The sequence below is a fragment of the Squalius cephalus genome, assembly GCF_949319135.1.
Source record: "Squalius cephalus genome assembly, chromosome: 13".
Taxonomy (NCBI): Eukaryota; Metazoa; Chordata; class Actinopteri; order Cypriniformes; family Leuciscidae; genus Squalius; species Squalius cephalus.
The window spans coordinates 31,843,803-31,857,876 of record NC_137134.1 but is presented as its reverse complement, the minus strand read 5'-3'; the positions used below and the strand labels follow the sequence as shown (position 1 = coordinate 31,857,876).

Genomic DNA, 14,074 nt, shown 5'->3' with positions numbered 1-14,074 from the left:
TAGGATTGGCCAGACGTTCAGTCTAGGGTGTTTTACCTTAACCTGTATACTCATTTACATGCTTTGTTCAACCTCAAAGTAAATCCCGCCCCCTAAATGTCTATAAATTTGCAAGGCAACTGTCTTGAGTTAGACTTGGAAGAACACTACAGACGATATACAGCGAAGATCCCAATAAATCACTTCTGCTTATCCCAATGTCTCCTGGTCTTGCTTCGATGAAAGAAAACTTTTCAACAGAAGCGATACAGTCAGAAAGGATGTCCTGTGTTTGTGGTAGATGCGCACACTTGAATGGTATCGTGCTGATCTACCAGGCAGGACACGAGTTGGCATGCGTTTGATGCATATCTCATAAAACATTCAAAAATATAAACGTCTGGGAGAAAGAGAAGAGGAGACATATGGATGGATCTGAACAAAAGTGATGACGTGAAAGATGATGCATATATCATTCATTGAAAAAAAGACCGTGTTCTACTTTAGGAGAAGGGGTTTTATTTGATTTTAAGATTTTTTTTTTATGTCACAGCAGTTAAATATGTGTCTGTATGGCATGTAAGGCTGTATGGTTGGTGGTGATCCTCAGCTCTCCATCAAGGTGGCTCTTCACAAAATTAATCCACCTCTTGTTGATATGATCGTTGTTCGGAAATTTAAATGAGGACGCCGATCTGTTTTGTAAGTGATCGCATCCAGGTAATACGCATTTCTGTGACGATGGCATAGCTAGCTAGCAAACTATAGGCTGAAGTAAATAATACTGACAGTAACTCGCGATTGAGCGGCGAACTGATAGGGGAGGAGCTAGCCTCAGGGGCTCCAGTGCGTCATCAAGTACGGGCGTGTCCAGGAGCTCAGGGGCTCCAGTGTGTCATCGAGCCACCGTTTTAGCCACGTCCGTCCAAAAAATCCGGAACACAGCAATGGTGAAAAACTGTTTTACGGTCTAACTCCACAATTCAGTACTTCACAGTTCACAGTCTTTGTAATATGTTTTAGCAACACATTTCTAACATTTTTAATGTGTTTAGAATTTTTTTTTAGAATTGCCTTTACAGGGACTTTAAGCTCCGCTGCTTTCTTCGACCCTCCCTGTTTCTGGTCCTGCGGTGTGCTCACTCAGTATGCAGTGTGAGAGGGGGAGTGGCCAGCTGTGCTCACTCAGTGTGCAGTGTGAGAGGGGGAGTGGCCAGCTGTGCTCACTCAGTGTGCAGTGTGAGAGGGGGAGTGGCCAGCTGTGCTCACTCAGTGTGCAGTGTGAGAGGGGGAGTGGCCAGCTGTGCTCACTCAGTGTGCAGTGTGAGAGGGGGAGTGGCCAGCTGTGCTCACTCAGTGTGCAGTGTGAGAGGGGGAGTGGCCAGCTGTGCTCACTCAGTGTGTGTGTGAGAGGGGGAGTGGCCAGCTGTGCTCACTCAGTGTGTGTGTGAGAGGGGGAGTGGCCAGCTGTGCTCACTCAGTGTGTGTGTGAGAGGGGGAGTGGCCAGCTGTGCTCACTCAGTGTGCAGTGTGAGAGGGGGAGTGGCCAGCTGTGCTCACTCAGTGTGTGTGTGAGAGGGGGAGTGGCCAGCTGTGCTCACTCAGTGTGTGTGTGAGAGGGGGAGTGGCCAGCTGTGCTCACTCAGTGTGCAGTGTGAGAGGGGGAGTGGCCAGCTGTGCTCACTCAGTGTGTGTGTGAGAGGGGGAGTGGCCAGCTGTGCTCACTCAATGTGCAGTGTAGAGCTGAAACAACTAATCGATTTAATCGATTAAAATCGATTATTAAAGGTGCATTAAGCAAGTCTCTGAGTTTTTGCAGAACTATGCCCCCTTCTGGCTACACGCAAAACTGCAACCAGACATAGCCAGGTGAGCGTGAACGCGCATGACGTCACGCCCAGTCGATTCCATCCCGAATCCCTCTTATTTATTTTACTGTACAGGATTATAGAGGCAATCTCAGTGATCAGAGAAGGGCTCATTCAGCCCATCAGGCAATTGTTTAAGCATGTATGGGTTAGAAAAACGGGTATTTTTAACATGAAAAGTTGCTTAATACACCTTTAAAATAGTTGTCTAACTAATTTAGTCATCGATTAGTTGCTAAATAACTTTTATTTGCCGTAAGCGGCTCATTTCGTGCATATTTTAAATCTGCGGTGACCAAAGTGTGGCAGTAATGAGCCACTGGAGGTTTTACTCAGCCAGTACAGCAGGAGAAGTAGCGAATAGCCAATAGCTGGCCTCGTTTTATATCAGGTGCTTCCAGCACAGCGTCTCTCTGCAGCATTCAGCGAGATGGCGGAGGCAGGCGGCAGTGGAGTAAGCTCGAGAAAGAAAAAGAAAAAAGCGGAAGATAAAACTAATCGAACGAAGTCATCCAAAGTGTGCAAAATCATGGGAGAAGAGAAGTGTCACACCATGAAATGTAAACAGAAAAAAACAATCAATGCATTCGGCAGTTTAGGATATCGCACAAGATTTGTCAACAAAGAAAACATTTCATCACTGGAGAGTTTTTTTTTCGACACCATCGTATCAATTGATTTTGATTATATGCGCGAGGGAGAGAGAGAGCAAGACAGCGCTCGGTTGAGTGCGCGTGCGCGCGGCCGGGGCTCTCTCTCTGCTCGTTCTTATATATGCCCTGTTAAACTGACAGAACTTAAAAACATATGCAAATGATACACTTTCACTATGATGGTTAAACTCTGCAATTAATTATTTTTTTTGGAACTAATGTTTTGGTAGGAACGAAAGTTTACATCGTATGTTTCTCCGGAATCAGCCAGCACGAAGGACATCTATTTTTTTATTTTATTTATTTTTTTATTTTTTTATTACAGTTTTTTACAATCACTTTGTTACTATTTTCAGAACCTTGCTGTTATTTTTCACAACTCTAGACACAAAACTCACAACCAATGATCAAAATGCACATTTTTCAAAACTCTAACCCTTTTCTCAATTGCTTGGATACAATGCACATAAAACTTAGATCATTTGTTCATTCAACAAAATTCAACTGTTCAACATGACACAACTTAACATCAAAGTACTACTATTTCAAAAGGCAATTCACACATTACATTTCAAATGAGTGTCTATTCATTTCCTTACAATGATCTAACTATCAATTGATACAACTGCTCAAAATGATAAGTAACTGTTGCATTGCTCTTACAGTTTTTTACAATCACTTTGCTACTATTTTCAGAACCTTGATGTAATTTTTCAAAACTCTAGACACAAAACTCAAAACGGTTAGCACTTGTAACACAGGCTGTCTAATGTTCAAAACACTGCATTGTGCATTCACATCTTTAAAGAAATCTTGCACTTGCACAATCATTGGTTCAAAAAACAAATTTACTGTGAAATACCATTGAAACATAACTATAGATCACCCACACACAAGCAACCGATAGTTTCACTGTGTCATTGTTCGTACAATCATTAAATATTGTAGAACAAAATAGTTGATACAGGTTTCATTATGGCACTACATGTACAGTAAACACATCTCTGTAAAAATAGAGAGAATACTACAGACACAGTGGAATCATTGAACAAAGTTTGTAATATATTGATGCAAAACACTATAGTACAATCACAACATAGGTTTATTTGAATCAAAGCAAAAATAATTAGCTATGAAATAGAAAAGACTGTAAAACATCAAATGCAGTGTTCCTCAACTTGCTTGTACTGTAAGAAACAGAACAGGAGTGATGATCTATACAGTGCAGTGCTGTCAATACTGTCAATAGTCTGAAAAGGTGGTACAGTATTTGGGACCATAGACACAGTGTCTGATGAAGCATTATGATCAAATATTATAGGCTACATCCATGGATATTGGTGACAATGAATCTCGTTATCTTGAAACTTTCATGATTTAGTAAACATGGAAGATGGTTTGTCTGTTTCCATACAACTATGCATTCAGAGTAATGCAATAGTTACTTATCATTTTGAGCAGTTGTATCAATTGATAGTTAGATCATTGTAAGGAAATGAATAGACACTGATTTGAAATGTAATGTGTGAATTGCGTTTTGAAATAGCAGTACTTTGATGTTAAGTTGTGTCATATTGAACAGGTGATTTATGTTGAATGAACAAATGATCTAAGTTTTATGTGTATTGTATCCAAGAAAATGAGAAAAGGGTTAGAGTTTTGAAAAATGTGCATTTTGATCATTGGTTGTGAGTTTTGTGTCTAGAGTTGTGAAAAATGACATCAAGGTTCTGAAAATAGAAACAAAGTGATTGTAAAAAACTGTAATGACAAACAATCTTCCATGTTTAAATCATGAAAGTTTCAAGATAACGAGATTCATTGTCACCAATTAGCGTGGAGCATGAACCAATTAGACTACAATCTCCATGGATGTAGACACTGTGTCTATGGTCCCAAATACTGTACCACCTTTTCAGACTATTTACAGTATCGACAGTACTGCACTGTATAGATGCAGGCCCTTGTAATTGCTTGACGCCTGCAATGACATCACAGCAGACCAGTGTCAGGCCTGGATTCGCCATGCCCGAAGATGTTTGGCTAATGAAAACATCCATTGTGATGTAGATGAGAACCTGTGACCAAATCCACAACACAGAGTTGATGACAATGTAGAAGTACAGTAATCACTCCTGTTTTGTTTCTTACAGTACAAGCAAGCAAGTTGAGGAATACTGCATTTGATGTTTTACAGTACTGTCTTTTCTTTTCTATTTCATAGCACAGGGTTCGTGCTATGGGTTGACCCGGGTTCGTATCCCGGGTCTACCGGCAGAAAAATATTTATGCCGCCAAATGCAAATCACTCTGTTTGTTCCCCAAGAGGCAACTGCAGATGTGTTTTTCGCAGCCCACGAGCACGTGGTACATGGCCGGACTTCTACCGAAGCCCGACGCTCGTTCAGTTCCAAGAAATGTGACTGTTCCAGTGTATTCTGCAGTGCACAGCTGCTCGCTTGCCTGCACACAAAGCCTTTTACGGCTACCCAGAAAAATCCCATGGGATGTATCGTCTGGTGTCCCGGCCATGGCCGATGATATTAAATTCGACTCAGGTCGATCAAGCACACAACATAGTGAACGTGCCCACTGCCTAGTGCCCACAAACACTATGTTCTGCATGTCATGTGGTTTCTGTAAACACGAAACCTGTATGCATTCACTCTGCTCAGACAGACAGTGCGCTCACTGCAGTAAATGTGCCCGCTCTCCTACACCCACATTCACTCAAGGACATTATATGTCCTACGGGACTCGCCCAGCCCTCCCTCGTTCGGTTAAACACCGCAGCGGGGTCGAGCGCGGGCATTCTGTCCGCTGTGATCAGCGCGCATCCCCCTCAGCAGAACGCGCTTCAAAAAAAAAAAAAAAAAAAAAAATTAAATAAAATACCCGGCCACGGCCGATGGTGCTTCAGGTGTAGAGCAGATGCCCACTGTCCAGTGCCCATCCCTATGCACAAGCACAGCCCTTCACACAGGCGTCAAATCTACGGTGAATCCAGAAGTAGCACTCCTACTTCGTGCCGAAATATCAAAACTAATGAGCAAAGGGGCTATAGAGCCTGTATCTCAAGCTCAAAGCGAGGAGGGGCTATACAGCAGATACTTTCTGGTTCCCAAGAAAGACGGCGGGTTCAGACCCATACTAGATCTGAGACGGCTGAACAAAGCATTGATGAAACGCAGTTTCAGAATGCTCACGACCAGAAAAATTCTCGCGCATATTCGCCGAGGAGACTGGTTTATCTCGATAGATCTAAAGGACGCGTATTTTCAAATACAGATAGCGTCAGGTCACAGGCGATACTTGAGATTCGCCTTCGAGGGTCAGACATACCAGTATACAGTCCTTCCGTTCGGCTTATCCCTGGCACCTCGTACATTTACAAGGTGCATGGATGCAGCGCTCGCCCCTCTCAGACTCAGGGGCATGCGAGTGCTGAACTATTTGGACGACTGGCTGATTCTAGCTCAATCACGATCTCAACTCGTGGAGCACAGGGCCATTTTACTCGATCACCTCGAGCATCTTGGTATAACAGTCAATTGGACGAAGAGATCACTGAATCCCAGTCAAGCGACTTTGTTTCCGGGGGAACAGTTCTGGACTCACAGTCCATGACGGCACGGCTGTCGCCACAGCGCGTGCTAAACATTCAGCGCGCAGCGAGCTCTTTCCGCTGCGGCGCGACCACCCCACTCAGGGAATTTCAGAGGATGTTAGGTCTCATGGCCTCAGCATCACCAGTTCTTCAGCTGGGTTTGCTCCGCATGCGCCCTCTGCAGTTCTGGCTGAGAGCGCGGATACCGCGCGGAGCATGGGTGTCCGGTCGGCTGCGTCTCAAGGTCGATCAGAGCTGTGTGACAGCTCTGAAACCTTGGATATCGAACGACTGGTACCAATCAGGTGTAAGCCTGGGGACTTCCTCGAGAGTAAGGGTGGTGTCGACGGACACCTCCACCTCGGGATGGGGAGTACTGCTCGAGGGCAGATCGTTCTTCGGCCTGTGGTCAGATCGAGAGAAGCTCCAACATATCAACTGCCTGGAATTGATGGCAGTGAACAAAGCGCTGACGCGCTTTCGTCCCCGAATCAAGGACCAACACGTCTTAGTCCGTTCGGACAACATGTCTGTGGTGTCCTACATAAATCGCCAGGGCGGTCTCAGGTCCAGAGACCTGTACTGTCTGGCAAAACGCCTCCTGACATGGGCTCAGCACAAACTCCAAAATTTGGGTCCAGACAGACTGTCCAGGAACATCATTCCCACGAGCGAATGGTCTCTAAACCCGCAAACAGTCCGGCTGTTGTGGGAGAGATTCGGCAGAGCGGAAGTGGACCTATTCGCGTCCCGCGAAAACGCTCACTGCCCCGTGTTCTTTTCCAAAGACGAGAGCGCGCTGTCCCTAACGTTGCCGCGCTGCCTGCTATACGCTTTTCCCCCCGTCTCCCTCCTTCCTCAGGTGATAGAGCGGGTCAGGGAAACGAGATGCTCAATACTGCTTGTAGCACCGTTCTGGAAGAACCAAACGTGGTTCCCAGTCCTGATGCAGCTAGCAGACATCGCTCCGTGGCCAGTGCCATTGAGGAGGGATCTCCTCTCGCAGGCCAGGGGTTCGATTTGGCATCCTCACCCAGAATTGTGGTCCCTTCACGTGTGGGCGCTCAACGGGTACCCGCTGATCTCGCAGAGGGAGTGATGAATACTATCACACAGGCTAGAGCACCGTCGACTAGGCGGCTTTATGCCTCGAAGTGGTCGGTTTTCTCCGGCTGGTGTACAGCTCGGGGTCGATCACCCCTCGATTGCGACGTGACGGAGGTTCTCTCCTTCCTACAGGAGCTATTGGATAGGGGCAGAACCCCTTCCACGCTCAAGGTTTATGTGGCGGCTATTGCAGCGTGTTCTGAAACAACGCTAGGCCGGTCCCTAGGAAGGAACGATTTAGTCATCCGCTTCCTCAGGGGAGCTAGGAGGCTGAATCCTCCCAGACCACCTTCAGTCCCTATGTGGGACCTCTCTACGGTTTTGGAGGCCATGAAAGGTGCCCCTTTCGAGCCTATCCAATCTATTAGCCTTAAACATCTGTCTTTTAAAACAGTGTTTTTGTTGGCTCTCGCTTCAGTGAAGCGCATAGGCGACCTGCACGCGCTCTCCGTGAGCCCAGCGTGCTTAGAGTTTGGGCCTAACGACTCTAAAGTTATACTCAAACCTAGGCATGGTTATGTGCCAAAATCCCTCAACACACCGTTTCGGGCACAGGTTATCTCCCTGTCTGCCCTGCCGGGGTCAAGTGAGGAAGGGGACTCGAGTTTTCTTTGCCCCATTAGGGCTTTAAGAGCTTACGTGTCTCGCTCTGCTGTCTTCAGACAGACTGAGCAGCTCTTGTCTCGTTCAGTGGACGTTCCAAGGGAATGGCTGTTTCGAAACAAAGTTTATCCAGATGGATAGTCGACGCTATAGCGCTAGCATACACTGCCAAGGGCCTCCAGTGTCCGTTGGGTGTTATGTAAAGGCCCATTAGGGACGAACATTGAGAATTAGCTTCGGCTAAAATGTTGTAGTATGTAACATGAGTTTATGTAACATACTTGTCCCTATTCAAATAAACTTAAATAAAAAGAGCGCATTCCACGAGAGGCGTTGCCTCATCGTGGGCTTGGTCTAGCGGGATTTCCTTACAGGACATATGTATGGCGGCAGGCTGGGCCTCGCCGTCTACGTTTATTAGGTTTTACAACCTAGAGGTCCCTGCTTTACAGGCTAAACTCTTGTCGGTGTAATTGAGTCAGTTGTCTGATCAGAACACTGAAATCTCGAGCGCAGAGCGCTGCCGACTGTCATATGGGCAGAATTGTGTAAGACCCACATTTCCCACATTAGTTCAGGCTATCCGCCTTGTATATGTGATGTCATGTTTGCGTCTGTGGACGCTACCATATAAGGACGGAGGGACTCCCCTCTTGTTCTAAGACTCTCGATGTGAGGTCATGTTTGCGTCTGCGGATGCTATAATATAGGAATGAGGGATTCACCCTCTCATTTCCAAGACTCTCTGTGAGTCTATATGGTGGTTGTACACTGTATATCTGGACGTCGCTTCCAGTAATCGGTGTTTTCACCCCAGTACGCACGGCGCTTTACAATGCGTTCCCATAGCGTTTTTCAAACGCAGTACGAGAGAACTCTCGTAAGAGAACGTACTCGGTTACTAACGTAACCTCGGTTCTCTCTAGAAGAGGGAACGAGTACTGCGTTCCCTGCCGTGCGTATGGTTCACTTTGGTCGCTTCGGCGATAAAAATCAAATGAATCAGCCTTTTCGAGCTTCCTTTATAGGGATAAGCCACGCCCGTTTCGGCGGGAAGAGGCAAGGAGGGCGCGAAGCGCCCTCATTGGCCTGACATCACTTCAGGCCTCGCTCGATAGGCTTATGCAGTTGCCGCAGAACAGCCAATGAGCGAGCGAGCCGTCTCGCCATAGCTGTGTGCTGCTGCAACGCGCTTTACAATAATAAGAAAATTAAGGATAATTTTTTGCTTCAGTATTTCGTGAAAAAAGAGTTTTTCCCATAGCGTTTTTCAAACGCAGTACTCGTTCCCTCTTCTAGAGAGAACCGAGGTTACGTTAGTAACCGAGTACGTTTGCTTGTGTGTGGGTGATCTATAGTTATGTTTTAGTGGTATTTCACAGTAAATTAGTTTTTTGAACCAATGATTGTGCAAGTGCAAGATTTCTTTAAAGATGTGAATGCACAATGCAATGTTTTGAACATTAGACAGCCTGTGTTACAAGTGATAACCGTTTTGAGTTTTGTGTCTAGAGTTTTGAAAAATGACATCAAGGTTCTGAAAATAGTAGCAAAGTGATTGTAAAAATCTGTAAATGCCAGTCACAAAATTATAAATTTTGCGAAGGACATCTATATTGCTGGTGTTTGCCGCTGCACCGCGTCATAGCTCATTACCATAAAGTTGAGCTACTTTCAACTTTCTGATTGATTTCACAGCATAAGCTATAAAGCTGTTTCCCAGGTATAAGCTGTGTGTTTACAGGAAACAAAATAATAAAATGCAATTTACTGCAACTGTATTCTGTTTTATTCTTTTTCTTCGTGAAAATATGTTCTGCAAGATTCCTTAATAAGCTTTGTTTGGGATGTTAAACTACTTTAGGAGCCCTAAGGACTGCCATGGTGAAAACATTATTTGAAATCTCCTTGTGAAATTTGCTAGAGTACGTATGGGTCAGTGTTTTGATTGCAGAAGAGTTCGACAAAGGATTACTAACACATAATAAAACAACTCCAGGTATGTTTTTGATGAGGATATGACAATGCAAAATGGTTAAAAGTCTATGTTGAATGATAAAGACCCTTTGTTAATAATTTACTTGACGTTTACTTAATTTATATATAGATGTGACGCTTTAAACGCTGTTGAGTGGAATCGTAAAGACCTCTGATTGGCCATTGTTTTCACGCGTGAAATTAAATATGTCTGTGATTGGCTATAATGATCAGTGCTTCAAAAACATGTTGTAAATGTTTTTTTTCACTCTTCACTGAGCGCTTACACAGATACACACAGGAGAGTTTGATGCAGGCATCTATCTTGTGCTTTCAAAGGCTCCCGCTTTCAAAACACTTTCAAACACTTCCTGCATTGATCATTGTAGCCAATCAGACATATGTAATGAGCGTGTGAACACAATGCCCAGTCTGAGGTGTTTACGATTCCGCTCGACAGCGCTCAAAGCATCACGTTTTAAATTTCAGTACACTCACTTTGGTACCAAGTCTGACAACACTACTAGATACTAAAGTAAAGAGATGAAACAATACCATCTATCTTTATATTCCAATGGAATGGTGTTTTCACCGCTAAATTCCTGAATGACTAAATTATACTCACCAGTTACAGAAACATCAAATCTCTTTGCAAGGTTGTTGATGCTGCTGCTGCGGCGATGACGACTGCTGATGATGCTGTTGATGGTGATGTGTTCAGAAAGTCGATATTCTCCAGAGTCTGTGGTTCTGGTGTTCATGATGGTCAGAGATCCAGTCTGATGATCCAGCTTCAGTCTGTCTCTGAATCTCTCGTTACACTGAACATCTGTATAGGTCTTATGCTGATCTCCAGTGATTTCAGCGATGAGAGTGTCATTAAAATACCATATCACATGGTTTCTTTTTACAGCAGGTTTTAAAGTGACAGATGCTCCCTCCTTCACTGACTTTTTATCTGCAGCAGAAACACCTGAAACACAAAACAATAGATGATTAAAGACTTCACAACAAGAACATCTGTGAAAATGATTGTGCATTTTACAGAAGTACTTTCTTGACTTTCAGTCTGTAAAGCAACCTTTTTTTTTTCTAAAAGTAACTTTTCTAACATGTCCAGTTGGCTAAATGTCCAATTAGGAAGACATTTGGCATATTTCATCTGTGACTGTTCTGGGAAAACATTTGTGTAAGAAATATTCCACTCCAAGCAGGGGCGTTAAGGGAGGCATATGGAATTACTTTTGTGCCAATAATAATGAATGTAATTTTTATAGAAACTAATGAAAATATATGTAGATTTATGTGGTATGTTCCTTTAAGGCCAGCCCCTCCTCCCATGATGTGTAACAGAGAGCACAGAAGGTGAAGCGGGCAGTGTGCTCTGCAAAAAACACGTTGCTCAAACTGTAATGGCCAACATCCTTCAGAAAAAAACAAATGCTATGCATACAACAAACGCTGCAACAACTGTGGTAGACTAAACCACTTTGCGAGATGCTGCAGGTCAGCACCAACACAGCAAGTAGGTGCTTAAACAATATATCAGCCCAGGACACAGCAAAGAGACAGAATACATGAGCTGTATGCACAACCTGATGAAAATATGCAGGACACTTTTTTCTGTGACCCTGTTGATCTCTCCAGTCAGAAGGGTGAAATTTTCACAACTCTGAAATTAAAAAATGGAAATAGGCAACTGAAAGTAAAGGTTGATACAGGTGCAAAGTGTAATGTAATGTAATATTAAAACGGATGCTGAAAGGTTTGAATCACACCATATCTACCAACATAGCAGAGAAAGTCAATCTGGTGGCCCATGGAGGAGAATCAATCGACACTGAGGGAACAACAGTGTTGCAGTGCGTCCGTGGGGAATTTGAATTTCATGTGGTGGATCGTGATGTAAAACCCCTTCTTGGCCTACACGCAGAGATGCCCAAACTAGGGCCCGCGGGCCAAAGTTGGCCCATGGTAACCTTTGATTTGGCCCACCATACCGTCCGAGGGGGGAGGGGATACCTTCGACACAGATCGTCATTTCTAATTTGACATAACATTTTTGTTTGTTTTATTGTTGAACTACAACAGAGTAAACTGAAATTAAATGTTTAAATTAAATATAAATTAATTAGATTTTTTCCTGTAAATGCGCAATTCAAGGTGCAGCACCGCGTGCTTTGCGACACTTGACGTCAATTAACGTCAACAAATTAAACGCAATAATGGAGAAATCAAGGCAGTGGCACACAGACAAGAGAAATTTTAAAAAAGTTTGGCAAGATGAGTTTTTATTCACTGAAGTCAAATCAAAGGCAGTGTGTCTAGTTTGCAAACAGTCCGTTGCTGTTTTAAAAGAGTACAATATCCGTCGTCATTATGAAACAAAACATTCTGCAGCTTTCTCAAAGTACAGCGGCGAGGCGTGAAAACAGAAGGCTAACGAGCTGCTTGCTGGACTTCGATCTGAACAGAGCGCGCTGCTACGTCCTTCATCAGCACAAGAAAGCGCCACACGGGCCAGTTATCAGATTTCCGCTCTAATTGCTAAAAGTGGAAGAGCCTTCGCTACTGGAGAGTTCGTCAAGGAATGTCTTGCAGTGGCTGCAGAAGCAGTTTGTCCTTCTCAGGTACGAATGTTCTCACAAATTAGCCTGTCAAGAAATACTGTTACCCGACGCATAGAGGACATGGCTCAAGACATCGGCGAGCAAATCAAGACAAAGGCAAATGCGTTCTCTGCCTATTCAATAGCCTGCGACGAGAGCACCGACATATCCGATTCCGCACAGCTGTTGGTATTTTTGCGTGGAGTTAATGAAACTTTTGATGTGACACAAGAGCTGGCTGGCCTTGAGACCCTTTCTGATACAACTAAAGGAGAAGATCTCTTTTTTGCTGTTGAGAGAGTGTTGGAAAGAAATGAATTAAAGTGGGAGAAGATGGCCGGCATTACAACTGACGGAGCGCCGTCAATGGTAGGGAGGAAATCTGGCCTTGCTACATTTGTGTCTCAGAAAGTCAGTGAATGTGGAGGAAAAGTTGTTAAGTACCACTGCATTTTACATCAAGAACAACTTTGTGCTAAATCTGTCGGGCTTGTGAATGTGATGCGTGACGTCGTCAAAGTTGTCAACAATATACGCTCCAAGGCACTTTCTCACTGACAGTTCAAGACACTGATGGATGAGATGGATGCGCAATATGGTGATGTGTTGTACCACCAGGAGGTCAGATGGCTCAGCCGGGGAAAAGTTCTGAGGAGATTTTTTGATCTGCGTGATGAGATCAGAGTTTTTCAGGAAAGGAAGGATGGTAATATTCAAGTGCCCACTGATAAGAAATGGCTCTCTGACCTGGCTTTCCTTGTGGATGTAACAGAGATGCTCACTATTTTGAAAGTTCAGCTCCAGGGAAAAGACCAGATTATCACCCAGCTTTTTGATCACGTCAGAGCCTTCAAACAAAAACTACTGCTGCTCAGGAGACATCTCTCAGCAGGTAACAGTAACATTTACAGTTATAATATTCAGGATATTTTGTGCAATTATAATTATATTATTATTAATTATATTTAGAATTATATGTGGAGTTTACATTTATATTCAGTCATGTCAGCATTTGTATTTTTGTTGTACATCAAGCTGATAAAATTTGCTTAAAATTTGCTAGTTTCTTAAATTGTCATGAAATAATAATTTCCTTCTTTTTTCAGTTATTTATTCTATTTTTTCTCCCTCTGTTTTACATGCCTGTCCCAGTCTCACACTGTTATTTCTGTTTCTCCTCCCACATGCAGGAAATTTAGCCCATTTTCCCTGTCTTGGAGAGGTAGGCATGGTGAAAGAGAAGGTCCATGAGTATTATGCTGTTCTCAGCAACCTTATCCAGGAGTTTGACAGTCGCTTTGAGGACTTCAGACACAACACTGCTGACTTTGAGTTGTTTGCTCAACCCTTCACCATCAGTGTGGATTCAGTCAGAGATGATCTTCAGATGGAACTAATTGAGCTTCAGTGTGATTCAGAACTGAAACACAAGTTCACATCCCTTCCCTTGACAGACTTCTACAAATGTGTCCCAGCAAACAGGTCCCCAAAGATGTGTAGGCAGGCACAAGTGATGCTGTCTCTGTTTGGCAGTACCTACCTCTGCGAGCAGACTTTTAGTCTGTAGAACTTGAACAAGAGTAAACTCAGAAGCAAAATAACTCTCACCTACATAATATCTTATCTTTGTCTGCAAGTCAGCTACAGCCCAATCTTGAAAAACTTCTGAAA

General features: G+C 43.9%; 3 protein-coding genes across 4 annotated transcripts in view; 1 reads left to right on the top strand and 2 right to left on the bottom strand.

Annotated features, from left to right (window-relative positions):
• LOC307170525 (uncharacterized protein) overlaps positions 1-14,074 on the bottom strand; it is a gene marked incomplete at its 3' end in the record, with an annotated part of 195,647 nt that overhangs the window by 101,262 nt on the left and 80,311 nt on the right. The gene's annotated exons all lie outside the window — the stretch shown is intronic.
• The window catches only part of LOC307169960 (uncharacterized protein), a 38,560-nt gene that overhangs the window by 3,389 nt on the left and 21,097 nt on the right, over positions 1-14,074 (bottom strand). For both annotated transcript variants that reach the window (XM_079890853.1, XM_079890852.1), the window contains exon 3: positions 10,420-10,767. In XM_079890853.1, coding sequence (XP_079746979.1) covers positions 10,420-10,767 — 348 coding nt within the window. The remainder of the gene's footprint in view (positions 1-10,419; positions 10,768-14,074) is intronic.
• On the top strand, positions 6,735-9,141 carry LOC307169934 (uncharacterized protein). The gene is made up of 2 exons (XM_079890813.1): positions 6,735-8,016; positions 8,131-9,141. The coding sequence occupies exon 1, from the start codon at positions 6,783-6,785 to the stop codon at positions 7,956-7,958; it is 1,176 nt and encodes a 391-aa protein (XP_079746939.1). The 5' UTR covers positions 6,735-6,782; the 3' UTR covers positions 7,959-8,016; positions 8,131-9,141.

Excerpts from the sequence above, each read along its gene's own strand:
- LOC307169934 (XM_079890813.1), top strand. The coding sequence starts at position 6,783 with ATGGTCTCTAAACCCGCAAACAGTCCGGCTGTTGTGGGAGAGATTCGG.